The sequence below is a fragment of the Caretta caretta genome, chromosome 1 (genome assembly GCF_965140235.1).
Source record: "Caretta caretta isolate rCarCar2 chromosome 1, rCarCar1.hap1, whole genome shotgun sequence".
In the NCBI taxonomy this organism is placed as follows: domain Eukaryota; kingdom Metazoa; phylum Chordata; order Testudines; family Cheloniidae; genus Caretta; species Caretta caretta.
Genome location: NC_134206.1, coordinates 279296401 through 279312317, shown reverse-complemented (window position 1 = coordinate 279312317; position 15917 = coordinate 279296401). Strand labels below are relative to the sequence as shown.

At 38.2% G+C, this 15917-nt stretch overlaps 1 protein-coding gene across 3 annotated transcripts in view; it reads left to right on the top strand.

Moving 5' to 3' along the window:
- Positions 1–15917, top strand: part of METTL25 (methyltransferase like 25) — a 100614-nt gene that overhangs the window by 33439 nt on the left and 51258 nt on the right. For all 3 annotated transcript variants that reach the window (XM_048835677.2, XM_048835676.2, XM_048835678.2), the window contains 2 exons: positions 4151–4792; positions 7449–7593. In XM_048835677.2, coding sequence (XP_048691634.1) covers positions 4151–4792; positions 7449–7593 — 787 coding nt within the window. The remainder of the gene's footprint in view (positions 1–4150; positions 4793–7448; positions 7594–15917) is intronic.

The window sequence follows — 15917 nt, the reverse complement described above, 5'->3', positions numbered from 1 at the left end:
ATTTACAAATACTTGGCTCATCTTTTCTATCTTGTTCAAATCTTAGATTTTGATATATACTTAATGTGGATTTTATTTTTCATTTTAGTAATAGTGACTGAAGGGGAAGCCTTAGAGCAAAGCTGAGGGGCTCTTTACCCACCCCATTGTTAGCTTCAGGCAGATAACCTCTCCAGTTATTATTACAATTATGAATCATGAAAAATAGTCATGATTTTATATGCTGAGCAGTTAAAAGCTGCACTGCATGTTGCCAGGAATGTTGTGTTCCTTGTACGGTAGTGATAAGACGAGAACAGTAACGAATAGAGAAGCAGAACTTCATTCTCTACATTCCATTAGGCTCATAAAAATAGCAAATAAAACAGAATACAGTATCTCACAAGTTTTAAATGTAAATTTTTCTATTTTTGCACTAAAGAATTGGAATTTCCCCCCTCTTTAGTGCCATCCACCATGATACAAAACACTCATTTGGTGAGTGAGCCTTGTTGGTCCAACTGTGTGTTTGTTGGAGGGGGTTGAGGGGGTGAGAGAACCTGGATTTGTGCAGGAAATGGCCCACCTTGATTATCATGCACATTGTGTAGAGAGTTGTCACTTTGGATGGGCTATTACAAGCAGGAGAGTGAGTTTGTGTGTGGGGGGGTGGAGGGTGAGAAAACCTGGATTTGTGCTGGAAATGGCCCAACTTGATGATCACTTTAGATAAGCTATTACCAGCAGGACAGTGGGGTGGGAGGAGGTATTGTTTCATGATCTCTGTGTGTATATAAAGTCTGCTGCAATTTCCACGGTATGCATCCGATGAAGTGAGCTGTAGCTCACGAAAGCTCATGCTCAAATAAATTGGTTAGTCTCTAAGGTGCCACAAGTACTCCTTTTCTTTTTGCGAATACAGACTAACACGGCTGTTACTCTGAAAGATGGCTTTATGTTAACTTTATTCCATCATTCAGTCATATACTGTAACAGTATTTATTTGTTCAGTTACAAATCCCTAATATATGAAAAGAGCTTTCCAGTTACATTTTTTTTAAATTCTCCTTTTTAGTTATTAAAAAGCAACCTCTTTTGTTTTAGTTACCTTTAAACTTTAAAAAATAATATGAATTGTAAAGTTTTAGGAGAGTTTTTTCCTTATTGATTTCTTTCAATCCTGCTGACAGAACAAAATATATATAACATTTAATTAAAAAATATAGAGCAATGAAAACACAACACATGTTTTACAACAGCACAGCTGTCCTCAGGGTGTTTCTTTCAGAAATTACAGATCACTGAAGGATTGAAAAGTGCCCTTAGATTCACCTCCGTATCTATGATGTATAATGGGTGGTAGAGGATATTGTTCTCTTGTGGTGCTTTATTATGTATTATAACAAATAGTAAAATGGGTATGAAAGCAGAAATGTTATGCTTATTGTAATCACTTTCAAGTTAACTGTTTGAGTTAAAACATTTTACAAGAGCTTTAAAGTTTTGTTACTTAAAAAAAAAGTTTTCTACCCCATTTTAGTATTGTTCCTAATACACACTGTTACTGAAACATCATACAAATGGAACTTTATATAAAGGTCTTTGTTTCATTCTGAAAATAAGCTAGTGTAATTCTTGTTTTCTTTTACACATATTTGTAAAATTTTCCTTGGAAGATGCAGTATGCACAACAAATTCATTCAGTGTATGAAACAAATAAGATTTAATTCTGCATTCATTATGTATTTCATTCAAGGCTTGATGCTGGGAAATGCTCACAGTCTTCTGGAAAATGATGTCCATGCCTGTATTGGGCCAGGAACTATGTTTAAACATAGTACCCAGCCCAATATGGACAGAGCTTTTGTAGTTTATTATGTCACGGAAATTTCATTATAAAAGTTCATGCTTGGCATGTATATCATAGTGTGTTGAGTGTCTTTCCTTATATGGAATTACAGCAGGGATTAATTTAGTCCAATATGTTTGTTTCAGCATATAATCACTGCCTATTTTTAAACCTATATTTTCTTTTCACTTGACAAAAACCACAAATGTTAAAAGTGTATGGTGTTTATCTGTATGTTTTTTTCACTAGATAATAAAGGAAAATATCTTGTCAAAACAGTTGTACATCTTTACAGCCACTAGAGGTCATGGTAATAGGTTTCTGAACAATTCACAATCTGAATGTATGTCCACTTAGTTCCTTTCATAGGAATAGTAATACAAATGCTATCTGAAGGTTGGGGTGTGGGTAAAATCATGACACATTCTGCATTACAATAATATCTATCTATCTTCGAATTCCATCCTGTCATTATTTCTTAACTAACTGGCAAAAACATTCCACATGTTCCTTTCTTGTTTTTCTTTTAGATCTTTGTGGGAGGCATCTGGTGTGATGGTGGAGAGGGTGGCAAGTGAACTATTATTACAAAAGTTACAGCCAAAGTCTATCTCATCTCTCTTCCACTAAAAGTGTGTGTAGACACATGTCACCCAAAGAATTTAAGGATTAAGTTGGAAAACATAGAGAAAACTGACAGAAAGAAAGCAATAGGAAAAAAAAAACATACTCTTAATCCTTGCATAATATCTCTGAATCATAAATTCAGTCCATAATTAGTTTTACCCGAATCATAAATACTCTCTGCTCTGTGTAGTCCCTTCCTTGACTTTTATCCAAAAATACCTGGGTTACTAATTCTCGGATTTCTTGGCTTGAATAAAAATTATAGCATCCTCGGGACTTCAAAAAATAAAACTGTCCTTTTTATTCCAGCCTTGCTGAATTCAAAGGTACTGACTGCCTGGTAACTAAGTATGTGCAGTTCATCTTAAGCCTGGGTGAAACCTTTTATGCCTGTTCACATGGTTTGGCATAAAATCAGAGCAGATGTTCAAATGAGACATATTAGAGTCCAAAAATCCTTGGATCAAGCTATTCAGGAGCATATACCTAACACACAAGGTTTTTTTATATAGTCCATATAATTCTTAGCAGATATTGGATCAAAGGAAATTTTTGTGAAGTCTCCATTCTGTTAAGAAGTGGCTCTCTGTTACCTACTCCGAAATCAAGCATTGGGCTGGGGCCTCATGTACAATCAAAATTCACATAGTGCAAGACACGAGGTTGTGCAAAGTTGTGTAAAGTTCTTACTTTCTGTCCTGTTCGTGCTGCTATTATGTGCACTGCTTCACTGCATTATGTTGGCTCAGCCATGGGTTGGAACTATCTTACAGTTATAAGAAGCTTCAGAGTAGCAGCTGTGTTAGTCTGTATCCGCAAAAAGAACAGGAGTACTTTTGGCACCTTATAGACTAACAAATTTATTATAAGCTTTCGTGGGCTACAGCCCACTTCATTGGATGCATAGAATGGAACATATAGTAAGATGGTGGAGGTAAGATAGAAGGTGGAAGTTACCATACAAACTGTGAGAGGCTAACTAGCCTCTCACAGTTTGTATGGTAACTTCCAACTTATCTGTATATATGTGTATATATATATATATATCTTACTATATGTTCCATTCTATGCATCCGATGAAGTGGACTGTAGCCCACGAAAGCTTATGTTCTAATAAATTTGTTAGTCTCGAAGGTGCCACAAGTACTCCTGTTCTTTTTACAAGAAACTGAAAACCTAGGCATTCCAACTTTCTTCTCATCAGCGGACATCAGGAAAGGTGTATGGCATGCAAGCTCCTACCTAAGGCATCTGTAATATGTCAATGCAAGATCACCCTTACCTTGAAGTGATCTTCCTTGGGTTGGTTACACGGACTTAGTTTCCCAGGTCTGCCAGCAGTGGCTCAAAGTGGCTACACTTGAGAATTTGGCCCATTAATTTTTGATTTTACTTTTTTTTTAAACAAAATGAAATTCTGCACAAAAGTACATTAAAAGACTTAGAAAAGTCAGGAGGCTGAAAGTCATGATTATTTCATTGACTGTGTTTCTGTGATAGAACTAAACCAGTTTTAACATATTTGTATTTTAAAACCAGAAGCTGAGCAAAATAAAAGTTAAGTAAATTATGAAATCTATACTTCTTTTTCTTAAGGAAATGTTTTTTATTAGCATGTGTTTGAAACATGTCTTATTTGTTGTTCATTAATATGGTACATGCTATTTTTAATTCATTCTGTTATCTTTACTATAGGTGATTGACCTGGGCTCTGGAAAAGGCTACCTAAGCTCCTTTTTATCCATGCAATATAATCTAAAGGTTTATGGAATTGATTCCTCAAACACCAACACTTATGGAGCTAATGAAAGGAACAGGAAATTGAAGAAACACTGGGGAGCTTATCAAAGTCGGGCAAGAGCAAATGTCAGAGGCCAAGTGTTGGAAGAGCCAAAGGATAGGGCAGTGCAAGATGAAATAAAATGTAGAGCAAATATCAATGAAAAGCTTTTAAGTACTAACAACAGTCTTTTAAGTCAAGACCAGACGGCTAGCTCAGATTCTGTTCCTTTGGAAATTACTGGTGCTTTCACAGACTCTGCTATGTTGAAAACTGGCAAACAAACTGAACCTCATTTGGTGACTCAGACACAGTCTGACGGGAACAAAATTTCTGAAAATACTTTTTCTCTTCTAAACATTCTACCTGCTGATGCTGTAGAAGCTGTTTCTTCATCTAAATGTAACATGGAGCTCTGTGAAGAGGAAAAAGAGCAAAGAAAAATGGCTTCCATCAAGGCCAAAGCAAGCAAGTCAAATGACTCAAACATTTATTTGCCATTGACCTCATACGTCACTGCAGAAACAGAACTCCGTGATATCATTACGGATCTGGAGGTTATTTCACTTATTAGTATTCTTATTTTTGAAGTACCAGTGTCAGATTTGCCATTGCTTTTGCACCTTGTGTATACATTTTCACCTGTGCAAAGTGATCGCCAATTGGGTGTAGAGTGCTGTCAGCAGTGTGACTGGAGAATTCTGACTCGGTAACACTTCACACCCACTTTGCATAATCATTTCTTACTGATGCATTTTTTTTTCCTATTTCAGAAGATGTGCTGGACTACTTTTGGCTAGGTGAATTAAGCACTACTTAGCACTACTTATGTAGTGGCTGAAATTACCACTTAAAACAAAGTTAACAGCAACTGTGCAATGATATTCATCAACTGTCCTGTAACTTTACTTTTCTAGTTACATATAACACATGAAATTACAAGGAGAGTAATTTATATTTACACGTTATTCAGGAGAATATATTTTGCATTAAAAACAACTTTTGTGAAATTATTGTTATTTAGTAATTAAAATGTACGTAACCTGAAATTGAAATTTAGGTATGAAATACTTTATATGGTACAGTATAATAACCCCTTTTATGGACTTGCCAAATAATTTTATTTATAAGCATCATTTTTTTACAGTTTGGATTTTCGGACTTAAAGATAATGATAGTTTAATAATCGACTGAACAACTGAAGCCTGATCTCAGTTTCCCTGTACCTTATGAAATCATTTACACTGGTACAAAGTGAGCATAAAGAAAATGCTACCAAGTAAGAATGATTGTGTTTTACATCCAGGTGCTCTCTTTGCACTTATGTAAATAAATGCAAAAGATGGAGATGAACAGAGATCAGGCCCCTACTTTCATTTTTAGAAGCAAAGCCAGACTATGGTTGCTACAAATAGTAAACAGTACTGCCTGGCAGGATATGTGATAAATTGTACCATTAAAAGGCTTTTAAAAACTTCATTACAAGTGATTAACACTTTGTTTTAAAACAATCAACTGATTTTGCAGTACAGGCAGTCCTCGACTTTATGACATTCGAGTTATGACAAACAGCACTTACGCGTTCATAAATTGTCATCATGTTTCGACTTTGTGACGTTGGTTTTGACTTTCTGATGCTTGATCCAACATTGTTCCTATGGGAAATTTGAGTTATGACATTTTTGACTTAAGACACAATTTTCAGGAACCAATTGTGTCATAAGTTCGAGGACTGCCTATATTCCTAAACACTGAGAAAGTTTGGAGAAAAACTGCAGTGTTGATTGATTTATTTGGCAAAACTTTAAAATTAATTTGAATCGCTAAAACAGTATCAGGGTTTGAATATATGTTTGTGTGTAGCCCAGAGCTAATGCTGAATTAATGAATTCTGTTAGATAGATCCACTGTATAAGGGATCGGAATCTGCTCTCAGTTACACCAATAATGGCGTTTACAAAAGGGGAATTGAAATAGGTAGATCACAATAGTATAACTCAGAAAAAAATTGGCTTTTGGACTGTTTTAACAGAATCTTCATATTTAATATGGTTTTTAGGTCTCTCGCATCTGGTGGCCATCTTCCACCATCTTTCCTTTGGGAGAATTTGTTCAACTTTTCCAGCCTGCAGGTTTAATGCTGTTCTTGCAGGGGCATGAATTTCCATCCTTTACTAGTCCCCATAGCCCTTCTAAGGCTCTTTACCATTAAGGGAGGAAGTACTGAAGAGTGCTTATTTCACTATAGAGTCTGCTAAGGAAAGAGGATTGTACAGAGGGCACTTAATTCTTACAGGCTGAAAATTCCAGAGAGATTTGGAATGGAGTAGAAGTATAGCAGGGAGAGAAGTGAGGGTGAAAGAGAGGAAAAAAGGGATAACGGACAGTATAGTGGAGGAAGGAAGGAGAGAAGTATCATGGTGGGAAGTGAGACAAAGGATAACTGGGATGGAGAAATAAAAGAAAGGGACAAAAGGAGAGTGAGGAAGAAGAATACAGGAAATGGGGAGAGAGAGAAGAAGAGTATATTATCCATAACTAAGGCTCTGATCATTCTTACATTGAAGTCATTGACAAAACCCCCATTGACTTCAGGGACTCTGGGTTGGGCTCTTTAGAGAGGAGAGATACTGCAGAGTCAGAGCAAACAAAACAGATGGAGAAACAGCAGTCACAAGCAGCACTGATTTTCAGTCACAGGTGGAAATTATTCCCCTGTCTGCTGAGGCATTGAAAAGTAGCAGCAGTGTCGTGGGTACATTCAGTCATGCAAGGTAAGGTAGAAAATTTTGAAGAAAACAAAAAAAAAAAGAAGAGGAAAGAAAAAGGTCAAAAGAGAATGGCTGGTCATTTGGTGATAGGTCTCTGCACTGCCATGCAAGTGGCTCAAGTTCAGTTAATGGTCCTGGGCTTCTGCTTGCTCCTTGCCAAGGAAAGGAATGGATAATAAGGAAAAATTAGAGTAGCCTCACAGTTCCAACAAAGATACAGAGAACACTCCACGCATTTGTTTATAGGAAAGGTTCTCACACTTTGTTGGCACTGAAATGCTTTTGGTGTTCTTCAATAAATTTCCAGAACAGGACACCAGGAGTCTCCATGAGCTTGTATATTTAAATCTCACAGCAAATTAACCATTTATAGCTTGTCTGTTTTTGCTGTTCTTGTCTTTCCTTTAGTTGAAAAGAAATGTTTGTTGCTGTTTATTTTTAGGACTGTATAATGGTGGGACTACATACGTGTGGGGATCTTGCTCCGAATACACTCCGAATCTTTACTGCTAAGCCTGAAATCAAGGCAGTTTGCAGTGTGGGCTGCTGCTACCATCTGTTGACAGAAGAGTTTGAAAACCAAAAAGGTACAGGAATTCTGCTGAACTCAGGTTGCCAGTCTGCAAGATGAGAATATAATTACCTTTTAATAGCTACCTTGTGTCCAGTGGTGCAAGTAGAATTCATTTCTTACCGGTTTCCCCCCAACCAAGTAAAGAGAGGGTTGGGGGGAGACACATGACCTCCCCACATGACCCCTCACGTGACCCAGCCCAGGGCCCCACGCTCTCTCCCTCCCCTCTCCATGATCCATCCCATGTTACCTGGGAGGGGAGCGCTCCCAGTGGGTAGACACGGCACAACAGGTGCTGTGTGAGCTGCTAAGAGAAGAGGAGGGCTTGCTCCTGGAACAACAGCCAGTTCACAGTCACACCTGCTTTGGGAATTGCCAGCAGAAGAGTTTCAAACCGACTCCCTCTGACAGCAGAGAATATTTTTTTCCAGACACGCTGGCAACCGAGCCCCACACTGGCAGCTCCTTTGGCACAGCTGTGTCGCCTCCAGCCCCGCCCCCAGCCCTTCCTTGCAGCTATATCTCCTGAGTCCTGTCTGGGGTCTGTACAGCAGCCCCCGCCAGAGGACAGGGCGAGGCTGGGCCCTGGGGTGGTACAGCCGCACCAGAGGAGCTCCCGGCACAGGGTTATGCTCTTTTCGCAGGTTCTGGGCTCTCCTGGGAACTGCAGTGACAAAAGGAGCAGAACGTGGGACCACTGGGTGGCCCCATGCTGGTAGCTCCTCCGGCGTGGCTGTACTGCCTCCGGCAGGGCTGCTGTGCAAACCCCGGACAGGAGATGCAGGCACACAGCTGTGTGGAAGGGCTGGTGGTGATAGGCCCCATGTTCTGCTCCTCCTGTGTCTTTCCAGTACACCATACGGCTATAAATATCTTACTGGCACAGCATACTGGACCGTACTGCCCTACTTGCACCACTGCTTGTGTCTATTCTTTTTCAGTGGTTTATTTAGAACTGTTTTTAATTATATTCTGTGAGACATTCACTCCTGGATGCCTTGTAGCTTTCCTGTTATGCCAGCATTTCCAATATTCTTCTTGAAATTAGGCACATTAATGCAGAAGGTTTTTATGTGGTTAAAAATACAGCTGTTTTTATTCCATTACTTCACTCATAAAATGTGGATTCTTTTGGTCAATATGTTTTTATCCTTTTAAAATATTTTGGGCGAGATTTTGCCTTTGGCTGTGTGCACACAACTTCCATTTACTTTGGGTTGTGCATGCATAACTAAGAGTAGAATTTGGCCCTCTGAGTTTAAGCAATTGCTTTAAAAAGTGCCCATCAGAGTGTAGCACTTTGGGCCATTGCCAGGATAGTTTGTAAAACAGTACATGTATAACAGATTTTCCTGGAGTACAAAGCTGAAAGTTGTCTGAGGATATCTTCACACTGAATTAAAAGCTTTCCTTCAAGTGTTAGTTTTTTTCATTTCTGGGAAAAGGTTGATATATTTAATTGTAAAGTATAGCCTTCAAAGAAGAAAAAGGTGAGGATTGTAATTGCACAAGTTTTATCAGTGTGTACTGTAGTATGTGAAACTGATGGACTGTTGTGTTATCACAAAAATTCTGGTTATTTTTAATGTCTGCCATTCAACTCTTGCAGTGGTATAATCGTTGTTACTGTCAAAAATACAATGGTGAATTACACACTGAAGTGAATTTTAAAAAATTCAACAAAGCACAGCAAATAACTGGTGCTGATAATATTAACAAATAAATATGTAGATCTCTAAAACTGGTATTGGTAACAATTTAGCCAAAGTGTTAGATTAATGTATGTGAGAATTTTTGTGACAAATGAAAAAGGGTATTTACCTCAGTAAGCAAATAATTGTTGGATTTTGCATTTAAATGAGGCAGCTGGAAAGCTTTGGAGTGAAGCTTTGTTATATAACATACATGCTTTCTGTGAAAGTGAGAAAGGAGATGAATTCCTCTTTTCCCAGTCCAATAATCTGTGACAAGAACTACAGTAGTTGCCCTGCTGTACTTCACCCTAGAGTCCTCTACTACATCTAAAAATGATAAATGCTAACTGGATCAGCAGTGAAGTAGTTAATGCTAACACTTAAATTTGTCATCAAGCTTGAATCATAGAGTCATAGAATATTAGGGTTGAAAGAGACTTCAGGATGTCATCTAGTCCAATCCCCTGCTCAAAGCAGGACCAATACCAACTAAATCATCCCAGCCAGTGCTTTGTCAAGCCAGGCCTTAAAAACCTTTAAGGATGGAGATTCCACCACCTCCCTAGGTAACCCATTCCAGTGCTTCACCACCCTCCTAGTGAAATAGTTTTCCTTAATATCCAATCTAGACCACCCCCACTGCAACTTGAGACCATTGCTCCTTGTTCGTCATCTGCCACCACTGAGAACAGCCTAGCTCCATCCTCTTTGGAACCCCCTTCAGGAAGTTGAAGGCTGCTATCAAATTCTCCCCTCACTCTTCTCTTCTGCAGACTAAATAATCCCAGTTCCCTCAGCCTCTCCTCATAAGTCACGTGCCTCAGCCCCCTCATCATTTTTGTTGCCCTTTGTTGGACTCTCTCCAATTTGTCCACATTCCTTCTGTAGAGGGGGGACCAAAACTGGAGGCAGTACTCCAGGTGTGGCCTCACCAGTGCTGAATAGAGGGGAATAATGACTTCCCTCGATCTGCTGGCAATGCTCCTACTAATACAGCCCAATATGCCATTGGCCTTCTTGGCAACAAGGGCACACTACTGACTCATATCCAGCTTCTCATCCACTGTAATCCCCAGGTCCTTTTCTGCAGAACTGCTGCTTAGCCAGTCAGTCCCCAGCCTGTAGCAGTGCATGGGATTCTTCCTTCCTAAGTGCAGGACTCTGCACTTGTCCTTGTTGAACCTCATCAGATTTCTTTTGGCCCAATCCTCCAATTTGTCTAGATTACTCTGGACCCTAACCCTAACTTGCTGAAGGTGCAATTAATCCCATCATCCAGATCATTAATAAAGATGTTGAACAAAACTGGCCCCAGGACCGACCCATGTTAACACCATGTTAAAATAAGATGAATGGGGTAGTTTACATCTCTCTCAGCTATTGTTTCAGGTTCTCTGCAGACTCAGGCATACATCAGTTCCTCCATTTACAACCACAAGGGTGAGAGTTACTTTTGTAATGAAAGTTTAGATTCCTGAGTATGATTATGCAACAACTGAAAAAGAATCTATGATGCATCAATGTAAGTTCCTTCATAATCTTATTCTACATGAGGTCCTGCTTACAGGAAATAAAAGAACAAAAAAGAGAAGTGAAACCAGGAAGGGAAAGAAAATATTACAAAATCTATCCATATTTTTAGATATATACTCAATAGAAATAATAAATGATGCACAACAATTTTTACTCTAGTAATTAGGCTTAGCCCTCAGGCTAATCAGGTGAATTTTACAAGCCCTGATATCAAGTTTTTCTTCCCCAAATGTTAATTACCTATTGTAAAGAGGGCAAAATGACCTGACCTTTCTGTAGGTGTACTTCTTTTTCCAGAGCAGCCCTTAAAGCCTTAAGAAACTAATACTACACTGCCATCACTGCCACCAAAAGTACAAGTGTGATATTTATTGTAACTTGAAACATAAAGTTATGCAGGTGCACAATGATAGGAGATGTTGCTCTTTTGCAGCTTTTTTCTTTTAATTGTATAAATAAAGCCAGATTGTATATTAGAATTTCTAGTTTAATTTCTTGCAGCTTGAAGGGTGTAAGTTACGCTAATGAAGAGCTCCTTATGAAAAGAAAAAGGAAAACACTTTTTTTCTTTTCTTCGGAGACCACACTGAAGCTATTCCAAGCATGCTCAGGAAATTAGCAAATTCAAAATTTTACTGCAGAAATATTTATTACAGCATCTAAAACTATGGTTTTCACAAAAAAGCAAGGTTGTCCCTTTCTCTTGTATAGTGGAGGGGCTACGACCAGTTGCAGTCCTTGCTCTCAGGGGAATGCAGAGACTCCTTGGGGACTCATACAGTCCCAGGAAAACAAATTGTTTCAAAGGGAGTGGGGAGGAAATGGGACCATGGGTCTTCTCCACGCCTGTTATGGACTGGCCTCTGGAACTGACCAGGTGTAGACTGCACCTCCAAGAGACCATTACCCTTCTGCCCAAAGCACAATCCCTGCCACAGCTCTCCGTGGGCCAATGCAATTTGGCACTGCCTTTCAAGCAGGCCAAATTATAATTTAAATAATTTGTCCAAAAGCTTTTTTCTAAAGGGGAATGACAGTTCATTAACAAGATTAAAAAAATAAATCCAGAGTAGATAAGACCTTGGGGTATGTCACATTACCTCAATGGGTCACAGCTGAGAATACCAGATTCTGGACAAACTGCTGAGAAATAGGGCAGCCTTACCACAAACTAGTGGTTATTGTATCATTAGATGTACCAAGCCAGTAACAAAAGTAAACTTTTGTCTCACCATATTGGTTAAAAAGTCAAAAATTCAGTCTCCTTCGGCATTCCAACTCTTATTTCACCACCTAAACACTAGACTTTATGAGGAGTGGTTATTGAAAACTAGGGCTGTCAAGCAATTAAAAAAATTAATCGCAATTAATCATATAGAATACCATTTACATATTTTGGATGTTTTCTACATTTTCAAATATATTCATTTAAATTACAACACAGAATACAAAGTGTACAGTGCTCACTTTATATTTTATTACAAATATTTGCACTGTAAAAAACAAAAGAAATAGTGTGTTTCAGTTCACCTAATACAAGTACTGTAGTGCAATCTCTTTATCATGAAAGTTGAACTTACAAATGTAGAATTATGTACAAAAAATAACTGCATTCTAAAATAAAAACAATGTAAAACTTTGGAACCTACAAGTCCACTCAGTCCTGCTTCAGCCAATCGCTCAGACAAACAAGTTTTGTTACAATTTGCAGGAGATAATGCTGCCCATGGTTTGTTTACAATGTCACCTGAAAGAGAGAACAGGCATTTGCATAGCACTGTTGTAGCCGGCATCGCAAGATATTTACGTGCCAGATGCACTAAAGATTCATATGTCCCTTCATGCTTCAACCACCATTCCAGAAGATGTGCATCCATGCTAATGACGGGTTCTGCTCGATAAAGATCCAAAGCAGAGCAGACCGACACATGTTCGTTTTCATCATCTGAGTCAGGTGCCACCAACAGAAGGTTGATTTTCTTTTTTGGTGGTTCTGTTTCTGTAGTTTCCGCATCGGCGTGTTGCTCTTACGACATCTGAAAGCATTCTCCACACCTCGTCCCTTTCCGATTTTGGAAAGCAGTTCAGATTCTTAAACCTTGAGTTGAGTGTGGTATCTATCCTTAGAAATCTCACATTGATACCTTCTTTGAATTTGGTCAAATCTGCTGTGAAAGTGTTCTTAAAATGAACAACATGTGCTGGGTCATCATCCGAGACTGCTATAACATGAAATATATGGCAGAATGTGGGTAAAATAGAGCAGGGGACATACAATTCTCCCCCAAGGAGTTCAGTCACATATTTAATTAACACATTATTTTTTAAGAAGTGTCATCAGCATGGAAGCGTGTCTTCTGGAATGGTTGCTGAAGCATGAAGGGACATATGGATGTTTAGCATTTCTGGCCTGTAAATAACTTGCAGTGTCGGCTGCAAAAGTGTCATGCAAATGCCTGTTCTCACCTTCTGGTAACATTGTAAATAAGAAGAGGGTAGCATTATCTCCTGTAAATGTAAACAAACTTGTTTGTTTCAGTGATTGTCTGAACAAGAAGTAGGAGTGAGTGGACTTGTAGGCTCTGAAGTTTTACATTGTTCTGTTTTTGAGTGCAGTTATGTAACAAAAAAAATCTACATTTGTACATTGCACTTTCACGACCAAGAGATTGCATTACAGTACTTCTACGAAGCGAATTGAAAAATACTATTTCTTTTATCACTTTTACAGTGCAAATATTTGTAATAAATAATATACACTTTGATTTCAATTACAACACAGAATACAATATATCTGAAAATGAAGAAAAACCATCCAAAATATTTAATACATTTCAATTGGTATTCTATTGTTTAACAGTGTGATTTAAAACTGCAATTAATCGCAATTAATTTTTTAATCACGATTAACTTTTTTAATTACCTGCACGTGAGTTAACCGCAATTAATCGACAGCCCTATTGAAAACCAGTTTCATCAAACAAAGGGTTCTTCTGATCTCAAGAGATCAGCCACATAGTCAGATCAGTATTTAACTCAGATCTTATCCAATAATCACACTGCTGCCAATCCTTTAAATAAAATATAAATGTTTATTTATAAGAGAAAAGAAGAAGAGAGTTAAAATAGTTAAGATCATATACATACAATCATTGCAGTATTCTTATATCAAGTTTGCAGCAGCGATGGAATAAGCTGCTGGCTTGTAAAGTCTTTGGTAACTTCCAAAAGATTGGAAGGTCCTCAGTCCATAGTTTGAATATGTTCCTTTTAGTTGTAAGTCCAGAGAAGCAGAGCAGGAAAGAGGCAAAATGGTGTCATTCCAGGCGTCTTTTATACCCTTTTCCATGCGCCTAGAAATTTTTCTGTTTCAAACAAAGCCACAGCCTCAGTTTTGTGGAAAGTTACCGGCACAAGATGGAGTCCAGCATCACATGAGCATATCACATGTCCTTGCTGACTCACAGGAGCAGCCATTGGCATATCCATGTCCATCGGAAGAAATATTTTGACAACTCTTGAAATAATCTTCCTTTGGCTTCCTCATTTAAGTAGAATTGGTCATTTATACAGAGATTTCTCTCCAGATAAATGTACTTAGTGATTAGAATAATTGATTCCCTTGGGGTTTTCCTTCACTGTTATAGATTCTATGTGCTCTAGATTCACCTGATCGCACAGCAGTTGCTGGCAAAGTGTATTGTTTTAATATTTTTAGATACTGCCTCTGTTTCCAAAACTAAATTTGGAATGTGATTGAGTCACTTACTCTGAGAATATACAGTGACTACTCTTTAGTAGGATTTTACTATTTATAAGTCATTAAGGCAATTTATCAGGAAAATTTCTGTTTCCTATTGGTAATTAGGCTGAAATAACCTCCCTGAATCAATTTTGCATCAGTTTTGGATCTGAGGCTTTTGAGGAGCCTTCCTACCCCTCACTGCCATGTGTCTTGAAGTAAATGGGCCGGACAGTGGGCACTTGATTATGACCTAAGAGAGGTGAATAAAAGAAGGGAAATGTGAATTAAATATAATTGTAAGGGACTCCCCTTTGCCTACCTGTCAAAAATACAAAGTTTACTGGTTGGTCAAAAAGAGAGTTGGAGTTCTCAAATACAATGTCCATTATTGTGAGAGCAGATGCACCAAAACTGCCATCGCTAAAGAGACAAGGTGGATGAGATCATACCTATTTTTGGACCAACTTCTGTTGGTGAGAGAGACAAGCTTTTGAGCCACACAGAGCTCTTCTTCAGGTCTCAGAAAGGAACTCCCAGCATTACAGGAAAATGCAAGGTGGAACAGATTGTTTAGCATAAGTAGTTAGTTCATATTGTAAGGGACCGTTATCTATCTTGTCTCTAATATCCTGGGACTGACATGGCTACAACTACACTATATATTGCTAAAGAAGCAATTATTCATAATTATTTCATAGTTTGGTTGCAGAGGGTTTGTCCTAAAATCTCACTTCCAGATGTAGTATTGTGAGTAGTCCCATAGATTTGAATGGGACGTAAATCCTCTGCTGATAATAGCGTGACTACTCAAGGTAATAAAAACTGTCCTGATAGTAAGGGTTTGAAAGATGAGGCAATTTGTCTATAGTAGTTTAGTAACAAAGGCATACATGCCAGACTGATGAATTTTAAAGGCTTACTAGAAGTTCTGAAGAGTACCTTTTCTTTATTTTGAGAGACATTCAGAAAGAGTAAATAAAGCCGCAGCACAGATCTCATATAATTATGGGCATAGTCCATGTCTGAATGAGTGCACATTTACTGATTATGTATGCAACAAACTTTCTGCAAAAGAACAAGAGCCTTGAGACTCGTAATCCAGGTAAATATAAAATTTGGCTCCGCTTGTTAACTTCTAACTTTTAAAAGCTTGTAAACATAATTAAAGAAAATGAAAAGGATGCAAAAGAAGGCATACTTTATTTTAAGCTTTTCAATACATTTGTGTAATTTAAATAAAAAAGGTGTTAAATAAATTGAATGCAGGGAACAAAAAGGACCCCAATACTGAGTGGCACCTTAGATGAACACACTACAGGCACATTATGGCTGTTTACCATTGCATTCTGCTGAAATGTAGAAGGA